The 21,024-nt window shown below is 52.4% G+C and overlaps 7 protein-coding genes across 7 annotated transcripts; 4 read left to right on the forward strand and 3 right to left on the reverse strand.

The window, feature by feature from the left end:
• Positions 1-4,351: 4,351 nt before the first annotated feature.
• On the reverse strand, positions 4,352-4,927 carry J4E88_004870 (uncharacterized protein; the record flags this gene model as incomplete). Its single annotated transcript, XM_049398513.1, has 1 exon — positions 4,352-4,927. The coding sequence occupies one exon, from the start codon at positions 4,925-4,927 to the stop codon at positions 4,352-4,354; it is 576 nt and encodes a 191-aa protein (XP_049256074.1).
• A 462-nt stretch (positions 4,928-5,389) lies between these two features.
• J4E88_004871 (uncharacterized protein) lies at positions 5,390-6,124 on the forward strand (the record flags this gene model as incomplete). The annotated part of the gene is made up of 1 exon (XM_049398514.1): positions 5,390-6,124. One exon carries the CDS (start codon positions 5,390-5,392, stop codon positions 6,122-6,124), a length of 735 nt encoding a protein of 244 aa, XP_049256075.1.
• A 361-nt stretch (positions 6,125-6,485) lies between these two features.
• Positions 6,486-8,264, reverse strand: J4E88_004872 (uncharacterized protein; the record flags this gene model as incomplete). Its single annotated transcript, XM_049398515.1, has 4 exons — positions 6,486-7,048; positions 7,105-7,388; positions 7,438-7,895; positions 7,950-8,264. 4 exons carry the CDS (start codon positions 8,262-8,264, stop codon positions 6,486-6,488), a joined length of 1,620 nt encoding a protein of 539 aa, XP_049256076.1.
• Positions 8,265-10,888: 2,624 nt separating this feature from the next.
• J4E88_004873 (uncharacterized protein) lies at positions 10,889-13,079 on the forward strand (the record flags this gene model as incomplete). Its single annotated transcript, XM_049398516.1, has 2 exons — positions 10,889-11,208; positions 11,255-13,079. 2 exons carry the CDS (start codon positions 10,889-10,891, stop codon positions 13,077-13,079), a joined length of 2,145 nt encoding a protein of 714 aa, XP_049256077.1.
• A 1,926-nt stretch (positions 13,080-15,005) lies between these two features.
• On the forward strand, positions 15,006-15,873 carry J4E88_004874 (uncharacterized protein; the record flags this gene model as incomplete). Its single annotated transcript, XM_049398517.1, has 2 exons — positions 15,006-15,011; positions 15,115-15,873. 2 exons carry the CDS (start codon positions 15,006-15,008, stop codon positions 15,871-15,873), a joined length of 765 nt encoding a protein of 254 aa, XP_049256078.1.
• An 82-nt stretch (positions 15,874-15,955) lies between these two features.
• On the reverse strand, positions 15,956-17,929 carry J4E88_004875 (uncharacterized protein; the record flags this gene model as incomplete). The annotated part of the gene is made up of 2 exons (XM_049398518.1): positions 15,956-17,836; positions 17,924-17,929. 2 exons carry the CDS (start codon positions 17,927-17,929, stop codon positions 15,956-15,958), a joined length of 1,887 nt encoding a protein of 628 aa, XP_049256079.1.
• Positions 17,930-19,993: 2,064 nt separating this feature from the next.
• Positions 19,994-20,932, forward strand: J4E88_004876 (uncharacterized protein; the record flags this gene model as incomplete). The annotated part of the gene is made up of 1 exon (XM_049398519.1): positions 19,994-20,932. The coding sequence occupies one exon, from the start codon at positions 19,994-19,996 to the stop codon at positions 20,930-20,932; it is 939 nt and encodes a 312-aa protein (XP_049256080.1).
• Positions 20,933-21,024: the final 92 nt, after the last annotated feature.

Raw genomic sequence — 21,024 nt, forward strand, 5'->3', positions numbered from 1 at the left:
TTGCAAATAAGGCGAGAAAGATATGGCTTTGACATATGCTTGTGTAAATGGTGTTGTAGCTTGGGCTTTAAATAGGGTAGGAGTCTGTACAGAAGTCCGAGACCTTAGATCGGGCCGACTCGGACACGTCCAAAAGCTAATCTTCTCCAGACATAGCGTACTCCTAGATCATGCAACATTGCGGCACGGTAGACACTACTGGCATTACAGTCACATCTTGACGCAACATGGAGTCACCAGACTTCTCCATTAGCGTCGGTAACTTGTTAATGTCACTTCAAAATAGCTATTACTTGGCTTGAGAATTGCACTGTATTGTTCGCATTAGGTAAAAAGAAAAACACTTCGTCAGAAACAATAGAACAAGAAATAAGTTGATCACACGGTAACGACATACTTTAAATCGAGGAGGCTAAGTGAGATAAACGGTCATAACTGTTATGCAGGGCTCCCGATCCAGCTCGCTGACTGAATGACAGGAGAAGCCAACCCGGTGAAGTCTTACCGAGGCAGTCTCTGATCAATCCTCACTGGGCTACTCGATGTTTGAGCATTTTAGAGTTATCCAACAACGTAAGACAAGTCATAGCTAGCTATTGTTGGTACTCAAACTTGCAATCATTGTAGCGAGTACCCGGGCAATGATGAGTGGGTAGACTGCCGCACTGTCACCACGCTGTCATATCCAACACTTTCCCGCTCCGAGAGTAACGCCGAAGTGGCCACAGACACGCCAACGGCTCAGACATGCCGTGTCAATTACCAAAAGCTGAAGTCTAACGCCCGAACGCTCGGTTATGTACAGATTCCAGCGCTCAGGTTGCCTCTTAGCAAAACCCCGGGTGGATTCGAGGTAATATAATGCACAATGAAGTAAAACAGCACTTGACTATCGGTAAGCGTATAGACCGGGACTATAACCTACCTATGCGCCGATGAGAAGCTGAATCGTTAGATTGTGAAGCAGAGAATGCCTCGACGGTGACTTGATGAGCATAGTCCCTGTGGTGCGCAGAATAAATGACGATTGTTACCAATCTTGGAAAGTAGACACACGGTCGCTGTGAGTATTGGGGTGTGAGCCATGTGTTAGTGTCTGACACTCTTGTTACCATACCGCAGTGCACTGATGGTCGAAAAAGAAAGACTCAGAAAAGGATCCATCAGTCATACAGGATGACTGTAAAGATATCAAAGTTGTATAAAGCCTTCACTGTTCTCAGGGAGAATCCATCAAGAACCGAAATCACATTGCTATCCCCACAAAGCTACTTCAAAACTACGTCCATCAAGACTAACAAACCTCAAGAAACCACCATGACCGACAGTGGCGGAGACCTCAAGATACCGAGAGATGTCGATTTAGATATGATGAAGGGCGCAGCAGAAAGTACCGAGAAGAAAAGAGCAAGGCTCAAGAAAGAACGAGAGATGCGAGAATTAGCTGAAAAAGCCGGGAGGGACTCTCAAAATCGTCGAGGAGGTGGTCAGGGCGACGGCTCTTCCCAGGGTGGTGCTTCAACTCAGGCGACCTCTTCCTCTTAGCACTCCATAACCCACGCTTTAACCTACAATCTCTGCGTATGTATTATCCCAGTTCTTCGCCTCAAATCTTCAGCTGCACGGAATTCCACTAACGCGAGATGCAGGACCTACACCAAGTATCCAACATACCAGTATGGGGCAACGAGAACGAAGGCTGAAGGATTATGGCACTCGGATCCGCTGGCGGATCCTTTCTTTTAATGGTTGCTGGATGCTTCTTGAGCATGGCACTAGTCAATTTTCTTGGCTTGTAATATACAATTGTAACACACTCCTTTGGAAAATCAATATCCTATATGTACCTCAGCATCTTGCACTGTCGAATGGCTTAAATAGCTGGTCAGTCACAGTATGACGGCTCTAGATCAAGGTACCAGGACTCACATAAAGGATTCAACATATCAATGTGAGGCAACGAGAACGAAGGTTGAAGGACTAAAGCGGATGGGCCGCTGGCGGTTCGATTCCTCTAATGGTTGCAATCCATCCTGGAGTTCTGCTTTCATGTACAGTTGTGGCATTTAGCACATGTACCTTCGACACACTCATTCCATAACGGAAATTTCATGAGCTCGAACCAGCGGCAATATTTGTTTAGTGATTGCAGGACTACCATATTAATGGAAGGCTCAGCAGAGATTGCTTGGCATACGATTAGTTGAGACTCTCGTTACAAGACCCTCCATTTCCCGTTCTTTATCATCATTTCCTGGAAGCCTGTCAAGAGCCTCATCCGCTCTTTAGTGTTGTGTGTATGTGCCTTATGCTTCAGATGTATCGTCTCAAACCCCCTCGTGGTCGCTATGCTTTTTGCTTGACGACCATGCCGTCTCTTCTGGATGCCGTCTGAAGCGCGTGCTCTCGGTCGTCTGGAAGGGTGCCAGCTCTCTCGTTTAGGGAGTACCTTTTCTCGCTTCCATTTTGTATGGTCCTCCTTTTCGAAGAGGTGTTCTGGCTTCCCGCTCCTCAGAAGTGATGGATGGATTGTCTGTAGCTGTGGCATGGAAGGACGAGAAGCTAATATTCGCGGAAAACCAACGGGTAGCCCCTTTCTCTTACACACTTGCCTTTTTGCTTGTTCACAAATTTTCAGAGGTTTGTCCATCAGAATCGCAAGGAGGAGAAGTGGTACTCGCACAACATAAACGTGTTCCAACCCCTCGACTGAGTTGAACTCAACACCATGTTCTTGTAACACTGTTTGTTCTGCAAGGCCCGTGTTGTCGCAACATAGTCCCTGCCCTCTTGAGACAGCGTTCAGACTAAACATGAGTTTGGAGTAGTATAGATGCGCAGAATTGCAGGTGTCTAGGAAAGTGAAGCCTGGGGATATGGGTTTGTCTGGCGTTCCGAGATTTTGGAATAGCTTGAAGGGCTTGAGGGGCTTGATTGGCTCCGTGAGGATTACGCAGAACCCCAGACATGGTGATGAGCGAAAACAAGGCTGCGATCCAAGGAAATCTGCGGCCCCCAACTCGAGGGTTTGTGCTACTAGTATAGCTGTGCAGATACATAGTGTACCCTCACATCTTTGCAATACTTCTGCTGCCAATTCAACTCTGGAGATGTGGTAATCGACTTCCAGGTTGCTGCCATTGCAGCTAGCCAGAGAAAGAAGTGAGTAAACACGATCGCGCGAATCCAAGCACTGCTTCTCCCGATAGTGGTCCAATAGATGGATCAAAGATTTGTCCTGGAACTGTTCCCGCCGAGTGTGCGCGTGGAGGAGCCGAGCAAAGTGGGGATATAATTCGCATCGTATGTTCACTCTGGCTAACATCTGTTCCATGCTCTTGAGGTCAATAGACGCCGCGCCTACCCATATAGTCACTCGCCGGGCAAGCATTATTTCTTGCACGATCCATGCACGAGTCCAATACTTGTTGTGTAGGATGAATTCGGCAAAGTCTTTGCGACACAAGCACGCGGCTTTGACCTTGCCAATGGTATCACTACCGCCCCTCAAGAAAAGTGACACAAAGGGGAGGAGTTCCGGCGGCATTGAACCAGGCCACAATATGGTCTCTAAAGCGTTTCTATATATCATCCCCATTTGGAGAACCTGGTGATTGAGCTCAAGAACATTGGACTGGTCGATGCACACGGCATCTATCCAGTATGGCCCGATATCAGCAGTAGCGGTACCGGATGCCACTCTTTCGCGTGCAGCACTCAGGAAACCGAAGAGATTTTGACCGACTGAGAACGACTTGCCGTCCATCAGGATGTCACGCGATGGATCGGGATCGCCCCAACGGTAGGAGAGGCAGACGTATGCGGCCTGAACGTTGGTATGTATAATGGAACATTGAACTCGGCCATCGTGCGAAAGGGCGGGAAGGATGTGAACAAGTCGGATTGAGGGCTCAGAGTGATCAAGAGGCTGATGTCTGAAGACGGCGTCGCACTCTGGTGCTGGTGTGAGGTGTATTGCAGTGCCCATACTGGCAAAGGAAGACGGAATGAGCTGTGATCAGGTAGAAAGAGGAAAGGAAGTGTTGCAAAAAAGAGCAGGCGCATCGTTGCAAGGGACGGACCGCCAAGCGGGGGAGAGGGGCTATGCTGGCCAAAACCTGACCGGTGTCTACGAGGCTGAAGGTAGCCATGATAGGCCCTACGATCCCATGAGATCACTAGACAGACGTCAGCGATGCTTTGATTCGATATAACACAGACCGGCTTACAGCATATAGCGAGCGTTATCATGTATGTGTGCGCAAGCTGGAATTGTCCATATTGCGACAGTTTCCCTTACTTCGCATAATGGTCTCAAGGGTGCGCATTTCTGTTGCACATGCATGTCCGATCAGCCTTCAAATTCCGGTCTACCACCCACATCCATCTCATTCTCAACACCGTACGCATCTTCGAAGCTCGCCAGCTTGACTCCCCACATATCTCCAGCCTTTCCAGGCCGTCCATCATCAACGTCGAGCTCATCTTCACCATCCCAGTTGCCGTCGCCGGGCCACCGGAAGGCTAACACAGCACCATCTTTCAGCCCAGCCCCCTTGGGACATTGCTTGACGTTCGCTGTGCCTGCTTTCGCTCCACCATTGGCGCTCCCACTGGCTGTCGCTTTGCCTTTGCCCTTACCACCCTCCTCTTCCTCTTCGCCGATGTTGTATTCCCACTCTCCTAATTCGAAACCCTCGTTTGCGTCGTTGATGTTTACTGGCCGACCGAGCTGTATGTCTGACGTGGATGGAGGTAGTGGTATGGATTCGCCGGTTTCGGGGTTCTTGAAGTCGGTTTCTTGTAGAGCGTCGTAGAGGTATGTCTTGATCGTATCAAAGGTGTGTAGAGGGTCGACGTGTAGGATGACGGTGGTCTTGTGAGCCTTGAGACGAAGCGTCCAGGTCTGCGGTGAAGGTGTCGCCATCGTGATGTGGCGGTGGAGTAGGATAGGGTATAGTCGTTTGACGTGTATTATACGCGTTCGATGGGAATGCCTAGGGATTTGCGGGTGACAGTCTAGTGTTCGAGAGAAAGGGACGCGTTGTTGCTAATTAATGGAGGGGATCGCGGGGAGGAAGGCGCGACTTGAACCCCTGCTAGAAATCTTGGCGAGTCAAGCTCACGAGCTTCCTCGACCTTTACCTCGCCAAATATCTATTACAGCCCTAATACCACGAGATTCGTCTGCTTCCCGACTATGTCCAAGCGCATTTAATAACGTGTTCCAAGCGCATCATCTGCAAATTCAGCGCGCTCGGAAGTCTGACGAAATCGGACTCGAGGCATCTCCGCACCACCTCCGCACCCGTCGCAAACCTCACCCAACGATCACCTTCTCAGGGAGACTACGACTGGCCATTGCGCCCAAGCGCACCACAATTCAACAATGGCGACAACTACATCCACATCATCCACGATGCCACCCCCAGAAATGCTCGCGACACCACCCCAACGGCCTACTCAACCCCTCCCCTACGCACCCCGCCTCGGCATGCCCTTCGACCGGCGCCTCCTCCTCACCACGTCGCTCTCCTTCCTCTCCGGCTTCACGCTCGGCTCCCTAAATGCCGGCCACATGGCCTCCCTGCGCTTCCGCGCAGAAAACGCGCATCGCCTGCCCATTTCAAATCCCGGCTGGTACCTATACCACAAGTCAAAGAACTATTACAAATGGCGCTACGGCATTGTTGAAGGTTTAAGGAAAGGCGCATACATCGCAGCGTGGTCATCAGTCTTCTTCATCGTAGAAGAGAGTCTAGACGTGTTCCGGGGTACATGGAGCGCGGGACGTACAATGGAGGAGATGGAGGGTGTGGATGAATTGGATATGCGGAGGATCAATAAGGGGATAGCGGGGAGTAGGGATTTCATATCGAGTGGGCTGGCGGGCATGGTCACGGGTGGCCTCTGGAGTGCATGGCATCAATTTCCTGTTTCGACAGCTGCGAGGACGATTCGCTTGGGTCTACTTGTCGGGGCTGGGTTTGGGCTAGGTCAAGATGGGTTGATCTGGGCGAAGAACAAGTGGGGTGGTGATAAGCTGGAGGAGAGTTGGATATATAAGGGCGCGAGGAACAAGATGGTTGAGGAGGATGTTAAGAGTAGTTTGGAGAAGGAGTGATGTATTGGATTGGGAGTGAGTTGGACCGAAATGAGAGGAGAACGAAACACAGAAGATACCAACAGGATCAGTATCAATGCGCAGAAGAAGCGCGAGGCTCACACAGGCGAGAGCTATGGTGACAGGTCAGCGCAGCACGACGCAGATGCTTCTTGAGAGACCAAATCTCCCAGCGTCGAGGTGTTGTCATCTGATCAGTGACCGAAGAAGGAGGCAAAGAGAATAGTCGAGACTGCGCAAAGTAGTAACAGAAAACTCAACTCTCAAAAGCCATTTTGGTCTTAATTTGGATATCATTTGCACAGAGTACGTTCTATCGTTACAGTCATGCGCATCGTCTACTTTTCTCTCGTCCACCACCTTACTCCTTATCAAAGCGCACAGCTGGCTGTTCCCGGATCCAGCTCAGATCCACCTTATGACCCAGCAGCTCTCTGATATTCGAAACGCCATACTTCATCATCGTTGGTCTCTCAAGACTGAGTCCGAATCCGTAGACGCGCATATCCTTGGGCAGACCCATAGGCTCCAGCATCTCTGGCCTGAACATGCCACTGTTGCCAATCTCGATCCACTTGTCGAGACCGATGTGGAAGCCGAAGATCTCCATACTGGGCTCGGTGTAAGGGTTGAAAGCGGGTTTGAAGCGGAGATTTGTCAGGCCCATGTTGGCGAAGAAGTCTTCTAGGAAGCGCATGAGACCGCCGAGTGTGAGACCGAAGTCTGCGATGACACCTTCGATTTGGTGGAACTCGGCAAGATGGGTCGCGTCGACGGTTTCGTTACGGAAGACGCGGTCGATGGAGAAGTAGCGGGCGGGCCGTGGGTCTTCAGCGAGGCGGTGGAGAGCCCATGTTGAGACTGCGGTTGTGTGCGTGCGGAGGACGAGGCGAAGGGATTCATCCTCTTCCCATGGGTATCGGTCTGTGTAAATTGTCAGCATAGGACAATATTGAACAAGGGATTGGGTAGCCACGAACATCCTATTGAGCCGAAAGCGCCTTCTTGGTGGACCTTCTTGACGTCTTGCCAGTACTTCTCAAAGTCTCGGGGCTTCTTTTCCTTCTTCTCGCTCTCGGGTGTGGAGAAGAGACGTTTTGATCCAGCCTCCATGCGGTCCATTGTCGCTTCGTTCGCAGGGTCTAACCGCGGCTTGTCGGCTTTTGGTGGATATGAAACGAAGAAGGTGTCCTGCATGTCGCGGGCGGGATGTTGCTGTGGTACGAAGAGCGCGTCGAAGTTCCAGAAACCAGTGTCGACGTAACTAGAGAGTGTTAGTCGCATACGAGTATGGTATCTGTGTCAATACGTACTGTCCTGTGGGCATCTCTACGAAGCCTTGTGAGAAGAAGATATTTCTGAACTCTTGCCTGACCTTGTTCAGAGGATGTAATGCGCCGGAATCTTGGTTTGCGCCGAGCGCAGCGAAGTTGTAGGGCTTGAAGTTTGCGGTCTTCCATGCATCGTTCGTGAGCAGCTCCACAGTCAAGTCTGTGTGTTCTACTGGTATTTCCTTCGCGTACTTGGGCCCCTTTGTGATGGTGTATGTGATGACTTTCGTAACGGTGACGAGTTTCTTCTTCTTCAGCTGAGCGAGGAGTTTGGCGTCGTCGAGGGATTGGGTGTCTTTGATGCCTTGAAGGAGTTCGCGGTTGAGATCTTTCGGCTCTTCGGTCTGGAGAAGGATAATGTCGCTCCCGTCCTTCTTTATCCACTTGTTCTTGAATCCATTGCCTTGTCCTACACTCGCAACTTCCTTTCCGAAGACGTTCTATGCGTTGTATCAGTCGCTCATTCTCAATGTGGTCCATGATGGCATGCATACAGGTAGGTCTGCGATTGGGACTCTTTCCTTCTCCTTGACATACTGCCAGACCCTGAATTCGTGACTGCCGTCCGCTACTATGCCTTCCGACTCTGGTGTAAGAATGACCTTTTCCGAGTCCAGTGATTTGTATTGGACCATGGAGCGGCTCGCTAGCCTGTCCAGCGCAGCCTTGATTTCGGCTTGCGATATCGCGGGGAAGTCTTCATTGCTCTGGAGGGGCTCCTTGGTGTCTAAGAGATCGAGAATTTCTTGTGTGAGATTTTGGCCTTTAGTCTCAAGCGGTACGGGCACAGGGCCCCGTGTTCCAGGCATTTTTGCGGTTGTGATAGAAAGTTAATTGCTACAATACTCCAGTCACGAACGTGGGGTTGCTGCGATGAGTCGAAAGTGGAAGGGTCGTCGGAGATTTGAAGGCCCGTTCGGAGTTCAGTGCCACTTGATTGGCTTGTCGGCGGCGCAGCCTCAGCATCTCCAGGCACTCACCTACCTGCAGGCAGAACCGAGCAATGCAGTCGACTGTGCTCTGCGCAACAGAATTTCTTCTTTTACAAATACGTCATTCTGGAAGTACACGTCTGATAACTTCCACGGGCTGCTAGCCATCTATGAAGTCCTTCTACAAGTGGGACAATCTGCGTTTTGCGATAACCGGACACAGGTTACTGACAGACCAGACACTACATGTCCAAGTTCGCTTTCGATACGCAAGTGAAATGGAGTGAGGTCAATGAGACGACACAGACAGCTAACGGTTTCAAAGAGATTCCCAACATTGGTACACTAATAAAATCGACGATGACATGTTTGTCTTTTGCGGCTCGCGCCTTCAATATGCCCACGAGACACAGCAAGTTGCTTCTTCGACCGTCCTTCAAGACAGCGCACATCGATGCGGGTGCTAAGTCGACCTGCTTGGGCCTCGTTTCATTTTGCCACTACACATTACATTCACATCAACCGCGTTGCACTCGTGTCGCCTGGACAGAAACCTACAAGATTTCTTGGTCATGCTTATCCGCTATCGGTGCATACAATAGTCCTATGCGCCTTCTCGCAAGCCAAGAGGCGCTGCGCTCTGCTAGCACAACGCTGTAACTCACCACAGTCCCCACTAGTTCTCATGATCAAAGCTCGATCCTGCAGAAATGGCGCACGCGTAAAGGGCCACGCAAGTTCCAAGTTGCACTTGCACCTCAAACACGCAAGCAAGATCTGCGGTCGTTCTGCCAACTAGCGTGTTGTGCCCACACACCTGGAAGCTGCCACTCTTACCAGTCGACTACCGCGCCGGATACGCGATCAACATGCGCTCGCTCTCGACGGTCGAACAAAACACCAAAAGCTGGATGTCGTAGAGCGTTGGCCTCCGCTCGGTTCCAGAATCGCTTTGGGGAAGTGTTGGAAAAGCGGGCTAGCTGATCCCGAGACCAAGTGCAGACGGTAGCGTTGTGGTTGGTATCGCGGACGTGCGCACATGTTATCGAATGTTATCGAAACTGCATCGCGATGTCTGTATTATAGGCGGTTTTATTCGCCGCGGTTACCGGGAATCATCGACGAGCTGTGGTCTCAAGCTATACCTCCCAGGTTTTGGAGTTGGTGTCTCGAAAATACAGTTCGGCATGGTGCTTACGCGCCCGCGCTGTTGCTCCTGGAAACGAGGACCGGTCGGCGTGCTGATGATGTGCGCATGGAGAGGGTTACATCTCAGACGGGATCCACGCGGTTCAACGTCATCGGGTGGGATACCATGTGCTCCGGCGGAGTTGTGCCCTTGTTCTGCAGCAGCAGAGAGTATTGGAACTGTGGGGCCTGTCAGAGGGGCCGAGATGGCTCAACACCACTGACTGCAGGCGATGGACAGGTGACATGCAAATTGACAGCTTCAGCATATGAGGAGGCAATGCAACAATATTATATCAGCAGCTAACTGTCCAGGCGTCCTGCCTGCGCTCATCGCCTCGCTGAGCTGAGCCCACTTCGCGGTGGCTCGATGGGGAGGTATTTTTAGCCTAGACTGTTCCGCCCGCGCCGTTCGAAGAGGACGCGTATGCTGGTGTCGGATGCAAGCCTAGGGGCGCTGGCCAAGCCAATCACAGACAACGCCACCTTGTCGCTGCGAACGCCCAGGGGTCAGGCAACGGCGGATTTGAGCATGTCGCGATCGCATCATTCGCTCAGCTGCGTGTGTCGCGGCAGGGGAAGTGCAGAGTCGCATTATTGAGGACCCATCGCAGGACCCAGCCAAGTACGTCAAGAGTTGCAAGACGTCAAGAAAAAATAGAAGCTCCGCTCGACGTTGTTGAGGCGGGAGGGCAGGCCGTTGCATAGTGCGCTTTGCCATGGCTCATGCAGGGCCCGATAGAGTGAATTGATAGCTGGGCGCCATTTGATTTGGTGGCGGGCTGCGCTCGACGATAACGCAGAGGCTTCACGCCGTCGCTGCTGGGAGCGCTGCGAAGACGCGGAGGGGGCGGATCGGCTGTGATGGGCAGTCTCTGGAGAGTTCTGCACGTCTTGGAGTGGCACCGGTGCGTGGGCTAGCCTATACAGTCCCGCCGTGGTGCTCCAGAAGTCGGTGGTTGACCCTTGTAAGTTAGCGCTACAGTAGACGGCAGGTGCGAGGCAGCGCTAGGCTGTCTGGGGCGAGCAACGAGGGAAAAAGGGTCGGTCGCTCCTGCTCAGCCCGCGCTCTCTCCCCAACGCCCAAGCCATCGCCAGAATCCTGCCTCCGTCTCCAGGACAGTCACTCGTTTCACTCTCCGCTGTCGTCCCAAGTGTCGTGCCTGCTCTGCTCTCGACCTCACTCGCGCGGCCGAGTTGACACCACGCACCTGCATCCCGACTTGCCGAGCAACCTCCTTTGCGCAGCCTCGCCGCAGATGCGATAGGCAACCCACACGCTGCACAGCACATCCGCACACACAATCTCGACAATGGCCTCGCGATTCAATCCCGGCAAGCTGTTCATCCGAACGCGCTTCAACTACGAAAAGGTGCCCGGCCAGGACAGCCAGGCCTCGTCACCGCTGCCGCTCTTCAGCAGCAAGTCATGGGGCAACAAGTACCGCCAGCCCGCCTGGGCCAACCGCCTGCAGCGCCCACGACTCTCGTTCGCGCGTCTCATCACTCTCGCCGTGACGATAGTGCTGCTGGCCTCGATGCTCGGCACGGGTATCTACAGGAGACACAGGTGGAACGCACAGCAACGGACAGGCGATGAGCGGAAACAGTACCACTGGGAACACTACCCTCGGTAAGCATCCAGTCACAACTCAACCCTTCGCACGCTAACTGGTCAGGTTAAATGGCTTCTTCAACGGCGTTCGTACGCTTGTTCCCTACGGCGACTGGGTGTCAGAGCAGGACTTTGTCAAGTACTCGCAAAGCCCCAACCCGGAAGACAACATCAAGCCCAAGTGGCCGCACATGTCCAAGGAGGACAAGGAGCCGCCACTGGAGCTACAGCCATTCGACCCATACAAGTTTGACTCGCCCGAGTACCTCAAGGAGCACGATGAAGTCAAGACCTGCTACCTCGACGAGGAAGAGAAGATTGACCTCCCCGACATCTACGCTTACCCCGGCATCCCTCAAAACATGACTGCGCCCTTCTTCGGTTCATACGAGGAGATTGGCTTCGACGACAAGAAGTGTTTCGAGCGCTTCGGTCGTCTCGGCCCCTACGGCTACTCGTACTCTCGCGACGAGGGCGGCCTTGACATGGACGGCAAGTCTGAGAAGGGCGGTGCCGACAAGCTCTGGAGCTACGAGAAGAAGGTCGACTACCGCAAGGTGAACTGGGCGTCCGCCATGAAGCGATGCCGCGAGAAGAACGCCCACCGCTTCAAGAAGAACACCACCGCCGAAGAGACAGCACCCGCCAAGAAGAAGGTGCCACGCCACGCCTACGTTCTCCGTACCTGGACCGGCTACAAGTACAGTGACTACCAGATCCTCACTCTGCGCGCCATGATCAACGAGCTCGCGCTGAAGTCCGGAGGCGAGTACGATGTGCACTTCCTCCTCCACGTCAAGGACGATAGCCTCCCTATCTGGTCCTCGGAAGAGATCTACCAAAAGGTCATCGAAGACAACCTACCCAAAGAGTTCTGGGGCATGGCGACCCTCTGGTCCGAGCAGCAGATGCGCATGTACTACCCAGAACCGTTCCCCAACAACGTCTACAACCATGCCAAGGCCCCCGTCCACTCTGTCTACCGCAGCGCCCACTTCGCAATGCAATGGTTCGCGCAAGCTCGCCCAGAGTACGACTTCTACTGGAACTGGGAGATGGATCTCCGTCTCAGCGGCCACTACTACGAGTTCCACAACAAGATTGGCGAGTGGGCCAAGAAGCAGCCTCGCAAAGGTTTATGGGAGCGATCATCTCGCTACTACATTCCTGAGCTTCACGGATCCTGGAAGAACTTCACCGAGATGGTTGAGGAGGAGCTCTACAACAGCGACGAGAAGCCTGTCTGGGGCCCACCCAAATTCGAAAACACCGGCATGCTTCCCAGCCCTCCTGAGACCGAGCCCCCACACTCGTACTCGCAAGACAACTATGAGTGGGGTGTTGGCGAGGATGCCGACATCATCACATTCAACCCAATCTTTGATCCGGCCAAGACCAACTGGGTTTTCCGCGACGACGTCACAGGTTACGATCTCGAGCTCCCGGAACCCCCGCGGAGATGCGCTATCATTACTGTTTCGCGTCTGTCGAAACGCCTATTGGATCTTATGCATCGCGAGACATACCTCATGAAGCACCACATGTTCCCTGAAATGTGGCCTCCAACAGTCGCTTTCCACCACGGTCTCAAGGCCGTCTATGCTGCACACCCCGTGTACTTTGATCACAACTGGCCACTCGAAGCCCTCGATGGCACCTTCAACAAGCCCCCTAAGCCGACCGACAGCGTTTTCGGCTGGGGTGAGCACAACCAGCTCGGCAACAGCTTTTACTACAATGCTGGCTTCTCATCCGAGTGGTGGCGAAGGTGGCTCGGCTCCCGCGAGAACGACAAGGGTGGCCCACAAGAAGAGGAAAACGGCACCGGCCGGTTATGCATGCGCAACACGCTCTTCCACCCCGTCAAATACGAAAAAGGATCTGAGTGACTTTCCACGCTTCGCAAATATACCCCTTTAATTGCTGGCTTTCTGGGTTTCTTTGTTTGTCGCTCTGTTTGCCGGCGCCGCAGACGTGCATGTTGATAGATTCTCCTTCCCTCATTTTCTGACTTTCGCATATTCAGCGCTCACTCTCCCATTGTGGCGTTTCAACATCGGGCGGCGTATCACGGCGTTTTTACTTATGAATGAACATACAGTTCTTAGCTTGTCTTTCCATTTCGTCTCTCCGGCATTGCGTACACGAGCACCGGATTGTCTTATTTTTCTCAATGTATACTTACTTCACACGAACAAAAGCGGTGGAAAGTGTAATTAGCCGTACTCAACGGCGTCCGTTCTTTCAGTGGGCTCGTTTGGATCTGAGCGATGGAACCCTATCAAATTGTTGGCAGGCTGGTCTGAGGTCGAGATTGTCTCTTCCTTGCCCAGCTTCACCGGGACGTTTGGAGGTGCCGCATGTGGATATGTGTAGATGACGGGAAACTTGTGCTCGGGTACTTATTCCTATGGTGTAAACCAACCTAAAGCTGGTCACTTGTTGTGGTTGTAGAACTATGAAATGCAATACAGATAATCACATAGTATGGTCCTCATCTCGTGAACTGCACTTGTGGGTAGCTACTCACCATTTACCCCGCATATACCTTGATACCTGAACATATTGATCGACCGTGATGACGACGTAGTTGACTTTAAGCTTCATACCCTTATGCAGCTCTCAAGATCGTACATTAGCGTTACCATAACAGAATAATTGAGTCTTTCTCATCTGGACCCGAGTCTCTTGGCGGACCGAAGCGCACTTTCGCCAGCTAATAGCGCGTCGGATCGTGCCTGCACATCATTGTGTGGTACGGGGATGATCGACTTGGCTAATAGCGCTTGATAACACAATCAAGTTTTTGTACGAGGATCCTGTGCTTATGCTACTGCCAGCGCCGAAAAGATGTGTTTCAATCAATGTCTCGTACGCCATATCTAGCGAGAGGTGTGGTTACGATGCGGCATCGCACGTGCGGTGCCGGCCTAGAGGACGCGTACTCTAGCCTGCCAGACTTCGTTTTCACGTGGCTGGCCCGCACTTGCACTCCCTTAGCCTCAGATAGCAACGACACCATACGACACAGGATGCAGCTTGAGTAGCCGCCTTCAGTAACAACGAGACTGCGAACGCGCAATCGGCTTGAACGAGCTCCACATTCACAGTAGTTGTGAATGACACGCTAGCCGATTAGGCTCAGAAAATCCATGCGGGCTAGAACAATGAGGCCGGCAGCGTGGGCGAGTGAGAGGTCTTGGCGCGTGCTTGATCGTCCTTGGCTCTGCGCGTCGGCCCATCATCGAATTCGGCTCCTGCGCTCGCCATGTAGAAACACGATCACGGGTTGTCGCGACTCTCTCTCCATCGTCTCGTCGTTAAACCTCGTTTGGCCCTTCTGCGATTGCGCTGTTATGCTTCACTTTGGCTACATGCATCTTTTCCCACTATAGCGTCATCGACATTGGATCGACAATACCCCGAACCGCGATAACGAAACGGTAGAACAATGCGCTTCATACCGACAAGGCCCCAGTCACGATGAGACTCCCTGTAGAACTTTGGGTTCTGCTCACGCACTTCCTACATCTCGGCACCTCGCTCCCTCTCGAACGCCGCAGCACACCTTTCCGCTCATTCCGCGGCCTCACGCCCCTGGTCAACTCCTTTTCCAACGGGCATACCTACGCGCACGCGCCGACCAAATACTTTTACGAATCCACATTTAACAGCCACTACGATGGACGTTTCGCATCCTCCGAGGTGCCCTTCCAAGAACGTATATGGCATCTCAGGCTTATGTTGAAGGCGTACACGGACACGATGGAGAGGATTGGAGTACAAACTTGGATAATGCATGGATGTCTGCTGGGATGGTGGTGGGGCAGAAGCTTGATGCCGTGGGATAAAGACTTGGATTTCCTCGTAGAAGAGGACGGCGCACGAGAATTGGGTACATGGTGGAACATGACAATTCATCAGTTCAACGCTCGAGAACTGGGGCTTGAACTTGCACCAGACAACGAGGAGGGTCAGGTCAAGCAGACAGGAATCCTGCACAGTTTGGAGCACCAGAATGAAGACGCGGAGACGCGCTCGAAGCGCCTCGCCTGGGAAGAAGACATTAGGAAAGAGGGCAAGAAATACCTCCTAGAGGTAAACCCAAACTACACCAACAAATCCACGTCAGACATATACAACCACATCGACATACGCTGGATCGATGTAAACAACGGGCTGTACATCGACATCACAACACTCCACGTCGCACCCGCTTCGGAACAGAATTCCATCGCCAACTCTCCCTACTCCAGCACCCACCCCTCAGCCCACGAATCCGATCCTGACGCCTTCGACGAAGAAACATTACTCTACGTCAAAGACACCCACGCCTACCTCAACACCCAGATCTTTCCCCTCCGCCAATCCACCCTCGAGGGCGTAAACGTAAAAGTCCCATATGCGTATGAGGAGCTGCTGCTGGAGGAATATGGTACAGATGCCCTGACGGAGGATTGGTACAACGGATATCAGTTCAACAAAAAGACAGGGCAGTGGAAGAAGAAAGGGCCGACGGAAGACCAGAAAGCCTATTTCAGGAGGAAAAGCGGAAAGGATCTGGGGAGATTGAGTAGTACGGGGAGAATTGGACATGGGTGGAAGGGGCATGGTGCGCTTGAGGGAGCACTGAAGGAGGAGGGTGTGCAATTGGATGTTGAGAGGGGGAGGTGGGTCGAGTAGGACAACAAATCCGTGTATAAAGATGATTAAGTACAGTGTAACACCCTCCATCTAATCAACCCTCATCGTCTAGAGCCCATGTCTACAGCCTTGCCTTTACGCGCGGTTCCTCTTCAAAACACACTTCCCCAAAACGTATCTCCTCATCTTCTTCCATCTTGACTCTACGCTCCAGCTCATCTACCACCCCATCGATCCGCTTGAACGCCCAACTATGCTCAAACCGCGGATACAACATGGGTCTTTGATCAAACCTGTTATCAGGACTATAACCCGCTGCGTGGACTGCCGGCGTCACAGCCGCCATCTTATGCCTATTGTTACCATAGAAAGTCCAGAACCGTTTCACCAAGTCACCCACTTCCCTTGCACTCTTCCTATCCTGCCAGTCACACAGCAGACGCTGGAACATGTCGAAAGGCCCCAGTCGCTCTTCACTGCGCAGCTTGGCAAAGACGAAAAGCTCTTGATGGGTCATGCCGTTTTCCTTGTCGTCGCATGAACCGAAGCTAGCGGGCTCGAGCTCAGCGCGGGGAATTGCGTCGAGGAATTCGTCTAAGATGGGTAGGGTGAAAGCGGTACGCGCCCAGCGGATGAAGGATCGAAGTTGGATCTTGGAGATGCTGCCGATGGGGCTGAGGTCTGCGGAGCTGCAATCGTGCTTGGTCAAGTTGCCCCTGAGGGACTCTTCCACGTTGACGGAGCTCAGAACGAGGAGGCCGCCTCCGCTAGGGCAGTTGCGGATGACGGGTAGTGTACGGGCGAGATAGTAGGCTGTGGTTGAGCGGATACGTGCTTGCAGGTTTTGAAGCGCTAGGTTCTCTGCTGAAGAGCCTCGGAAATCGGGGGTAAAGCCTGTGTACTGAGGAAGTAGATCTCGCTCGGCTCGGTATACGGTATCGATGGACATGCTGATGTGGTGGGCGCCCATGCCGTCTGCGAGACGCTGAGCTCGTGAACGTGTCTCTTCGGATGAGCATTCTGACATGCCCATGTATACTGTGTGCAGGATGCGGTTGCAGAGCTCTTGAGGGGTCTTGGGCAGCCAGTCATCGGCTCCCGTGATACGCTGGATGTCTGACGCGACCTCATTCCCATCTTGAAGCGCGTCGAATACCAGATAGCACATACTCAACACCATTACTGATGTCGAGCACGAGTCGATGCCGCCGCTGAGTGGCGCTAGAAAGCCGACGCATTCGCTGCGGCGGAGGTAATGCCAAAGATAACAGGCTGGCCCCATGGCGATCTCTTCTTCCAATGTGTGAAAGCTTGGGCCCCGGACAATAGGATGATGATGATCCGGGCGGAGGCTGGCAAGCTCAGGGCGATACAAACTGCATGCCACATCTACACGGGGCGTAGTGAGGTCATCCATGGGCTCCGAGACTGCTTGTTTCGCTCGATACGATTCAACCTCATCCAGATCGACGACAGCGGTCACCACCTCGACATCGTGGACCGAGAACCTTGGGCCCTGAGAAACTATTTCTCCGTTCACCAAGATCATCGGGCCACCGTCGTAGTAGCTTTGATCACCATCGCAGCCATGCTGATTCGAGTAGAGGATGACTCCACCAATGTCTTTGCTGACATTCTGCAGTGAAGATACCAAGGAGTCGAAGTTCCCGACACTGAAGTGATTGGCTGCAGAGACCGTCAGGATATCAGCGCTTGTCGAGCTCAAGGCTGTCGGAAGCAAATCTTCGAGCCCAATCAACTCGTCGGATGTAATGGCGCCAACACACGCGCCTGAGGTGGAGAGCAGAGCACTGCCGAAAGGAACCATGCTGGTGCCCTGCATGTCCGCAATGAAGTCTGGTAAGGGAAATGCTTCGGGTGGAATAGTGGGATCCCAAGCGGTAAACCACCTTGACTCATTATAGTTGCCGTCAATCCTCAAAGTGGTTTTCGGACGTATTGAGACAATTCTACCGTTGTATGCCATAACTCTACTGATGGGCTGTAAGTACATTATCGAAGCAGTGAATTAGTGTACTTACCAGATGTATCGGAGATTATGATGCTTGATTGGCATACCGATGTCTACAAGCATGTTGTCACAACACTCATCCGTGAGGATGCTAATGAGTGCTTCCCAGCAATTGGCGTATAGTTCTTCCTCGTAGAAGTGGTCATGACAGCCGTACCCACAAATCTAGTTTCGTTAGCGGGAATGATGGTAGAGCAAATGTGCTCAACGCCCATTATGTAGGTAGCCTTGTGAAACACCAATTTCCGATGGATAGCAGAATTTCGAGGTATGGATGACCATAGAAGTGTTTCAGGCGTGGAAAAGCGCCTTCAAGATGAAATAAATAAAACGATGACTTACTTCCAGTTCTGGTCCAGCGCGCAATGTAGCACCCTTGGCTTTCGCTTCGCGGATGCTCTGCTTGATACGGGTAGAATTGCCCTCCCAATCGAGAGCCCACTGAGCAAGCGAGCATGATGCAACGACAATCTGGCGACTCATGATGTGATTGCTTGAGGCGAGTCTCGCAACCAGGAACTTCAATGGAGTCGGTCGCGGTGATCTAGGATTAGTTGAGGAGTTGGATTGAGCCTGGAAGAAAGGCGAGACTTTGAAGTATGCGCTGAACTCAAATAGACGGGAGCAGGAACAAGGTGAATGTAGAATTGTGGGTTTCGGACCGGTGTCGCAATCGAGTCGTGACAATCGCGCAAGCGGCCAACAGAACCACGCCGACCATTCTCATCTTGGTGAATAGCCATTGTTTATGAATGATGTTTAGAGCCGAAGGGATAGTCCAGTTGGCATTAGTGAAGTGTGATGAACCACGATGCCGATGCAAAGGGATTACCTTCCTGTCTCGTACCTGCAGCGGTCGCCAATCCCGAAGGGAACCAGCGGGTAGAACCCCATTCGACGGCAACCGAAGAATGGGGCGACGAGGTTTTATTGGATTGTTGGTGGTCTGCAAGGTTACGGGGTGCTCGCGTAGGTTAAGTCGTAATGTCCAGCCTAGGAAGGACTCGAGGCGTTAGAGACCATACTTGTCTGAGTAATCCCTTCTCAACCCCCTTTTACAAATCAAGACGGACTGCATGAGAACGTTTAGCAGGGACCATCATATCTTGATAAAATCTGATCTGAAGGATTTGATCGCCGACATCCTTCCCGTGAAGTTGAAGAGGTTGCCCTGTCTTATGCGCAAGGTACGAATCCAGTCGTGTTGGTCAGACCGGCATGTGTCAGACGAGAGCCAGACTTCGACACGACTGGAGAATCTGAATGGACTTTTGCTTTTTGCCGACGCGTCAATGGGAATGTTGAGTAATTGGGGATATGCATATCTATTGCTGTTGCCTTAGTGAGCAGTCGTTGGCCCAGGAGGATTTGCCCGGACCCATTGAGTCGATCCGTTGCATCATCTTCGTGGCTGAGTTCATCTTCACTGTTACAACTCGTACCATACCTAGGTAATGGAGGAAAGTGTGTCCTTCACTTAATATAGCCAGCTTTGAACAAAGACGCATGACGTAATGAAGGACGGGCGGTTGGACCTTTTCACGGCCAGGTCATCGTCGGAACCTGCGGGCGGACTAGAGTGAAGGATAACTTGGCGTCATAGGCACGAAGTTTGTCCGCTGGTGCTCAGGACGAAATGCGCGATGTGGAAAGATGGAGCTGGGAGGTCTGGGCAAGGTGTTTAGTGCCCAGAGTTAAGAGCGCGAAATGCGCTAGCTCGGAGCCGGGTCGGAGAACTCAGCAACTCCGATATCCGTCTTCACGACACCAGCGTCAACAACACTCGCGTCGGATGCCTTACATCCAGGACATTGTGAACATGCGGTACTATTGGCTCGATACACCGGCTCAGTCGTACTACAAAACGGGCCTTTGCCGTATTGAAGATTCGCAATGTCGAAAAACTTCAGATGGTTTTAAAGCGTAAAGTCCGATGACTACACCCGGAATCTCCATGATGGCCGCATATGCGTGGCTTGGTTCAAGACGCGGCCCGACTAAGATGACTGATAGATCAGAGTAGCAAAGAGGTATATAAGGTATGTGATCGTCAACTTTTGTATTCACCGACATACTATCACTGTCAAGACATCATTTCACAGTCTCACCAACCACCAGACCTCCAAGATGTCCAAGTCCAAAATCGCCATCTTCGGTGCCACAGGCAACCAAGGCAACTCTGTCGCCCGCACCGTCCTCACCGACCCCTCCCTATCAGCCTTGTACAACGTCCGCGCCCTCTCGCGCTCTACCACATCCCCTAAGATGCAAGAGCTACGGTCTCTCGGTGCAGAGCTATCCGCAGCCGATATGGACGACCCCACGACGCTCCCCTCCGCCCTGGCAGGCTGCACACACGTCTTCCTGATAACAACAACTCAATACACCGGCAACACGCGCGAAGTCGAAACACGCCAAGCACGTGCCGTATGCAGCGAAGCCATCAAGCAGGGTGCCAAATACATCATTTTCAGCTCCATGTCGCACCCGTTCAAGATCAGCAATGGGAAGTTGAAGAATGTAGAGCATTTTGACGACAAAGCTGAGATCGAAGAGTATATCCGCGGTTTGCCTGTGCAAAGCGCGTTCTTTGCTCCGGCATCGTTTATGCAAAATTTCGAGGGCATGATGAAGCCCCGCCCTTCTCCTGCGAACGATGGGACGTTCGTGTTGGGGGATATCTTGCCGGGCGACACCCCTGTACCGTACATCGACATCACCGAAACGGGGAAATGGGTTGGGGCTATCCTTGCTGAACCAGACAAGTACGCAGGCAAATTCTTTGCTGCAGCAGAGGCGTTGTATACGCCGGACGAGGTCGCCGAGATCATGAGCAAGGTGACGGGGAAGCCGGTCAAGCATGCTCAGCTTCCAGATGAGGTAGTCAAGGGTTTCTTCCCGGAGGGGTTCCGGGAGCAGTTGTATGAGATGTTCGTGTTGAATAGGGAGTATGGGTATTATGGCAAGGGGCAGAAGGAGGCAGTTCAATGGGCGAAGGAGCAGGTCAAGGGGGAGTTGACGGGGGTGGAGGCGTTTTTGAAAAAGACTGGCTTCAAGTTGGAATGATGATACATGATACATGGCGCGGCAGGATGTACTGTGAGGGCGGTATTGGGGGCTGAGAACAATGGATTCATGCTTGAGTAAATCGTTTGCGC

This window comes from Alternaria novae-zelandiae (genome assembly GCF_023758075.1).
Source record: "Alternaria novae-zelandiae strain BMP 2774 chromosome Unknown scaffold_8, whole genome shotgun sequence".
NCBI classification, from domain to species: Eukaryota; Fungi; Ascomycota; class Dothideomycetes; order Pleosporales; family Pleosporaceae; genus Alternaria; species Alternaria novae-zelandiae.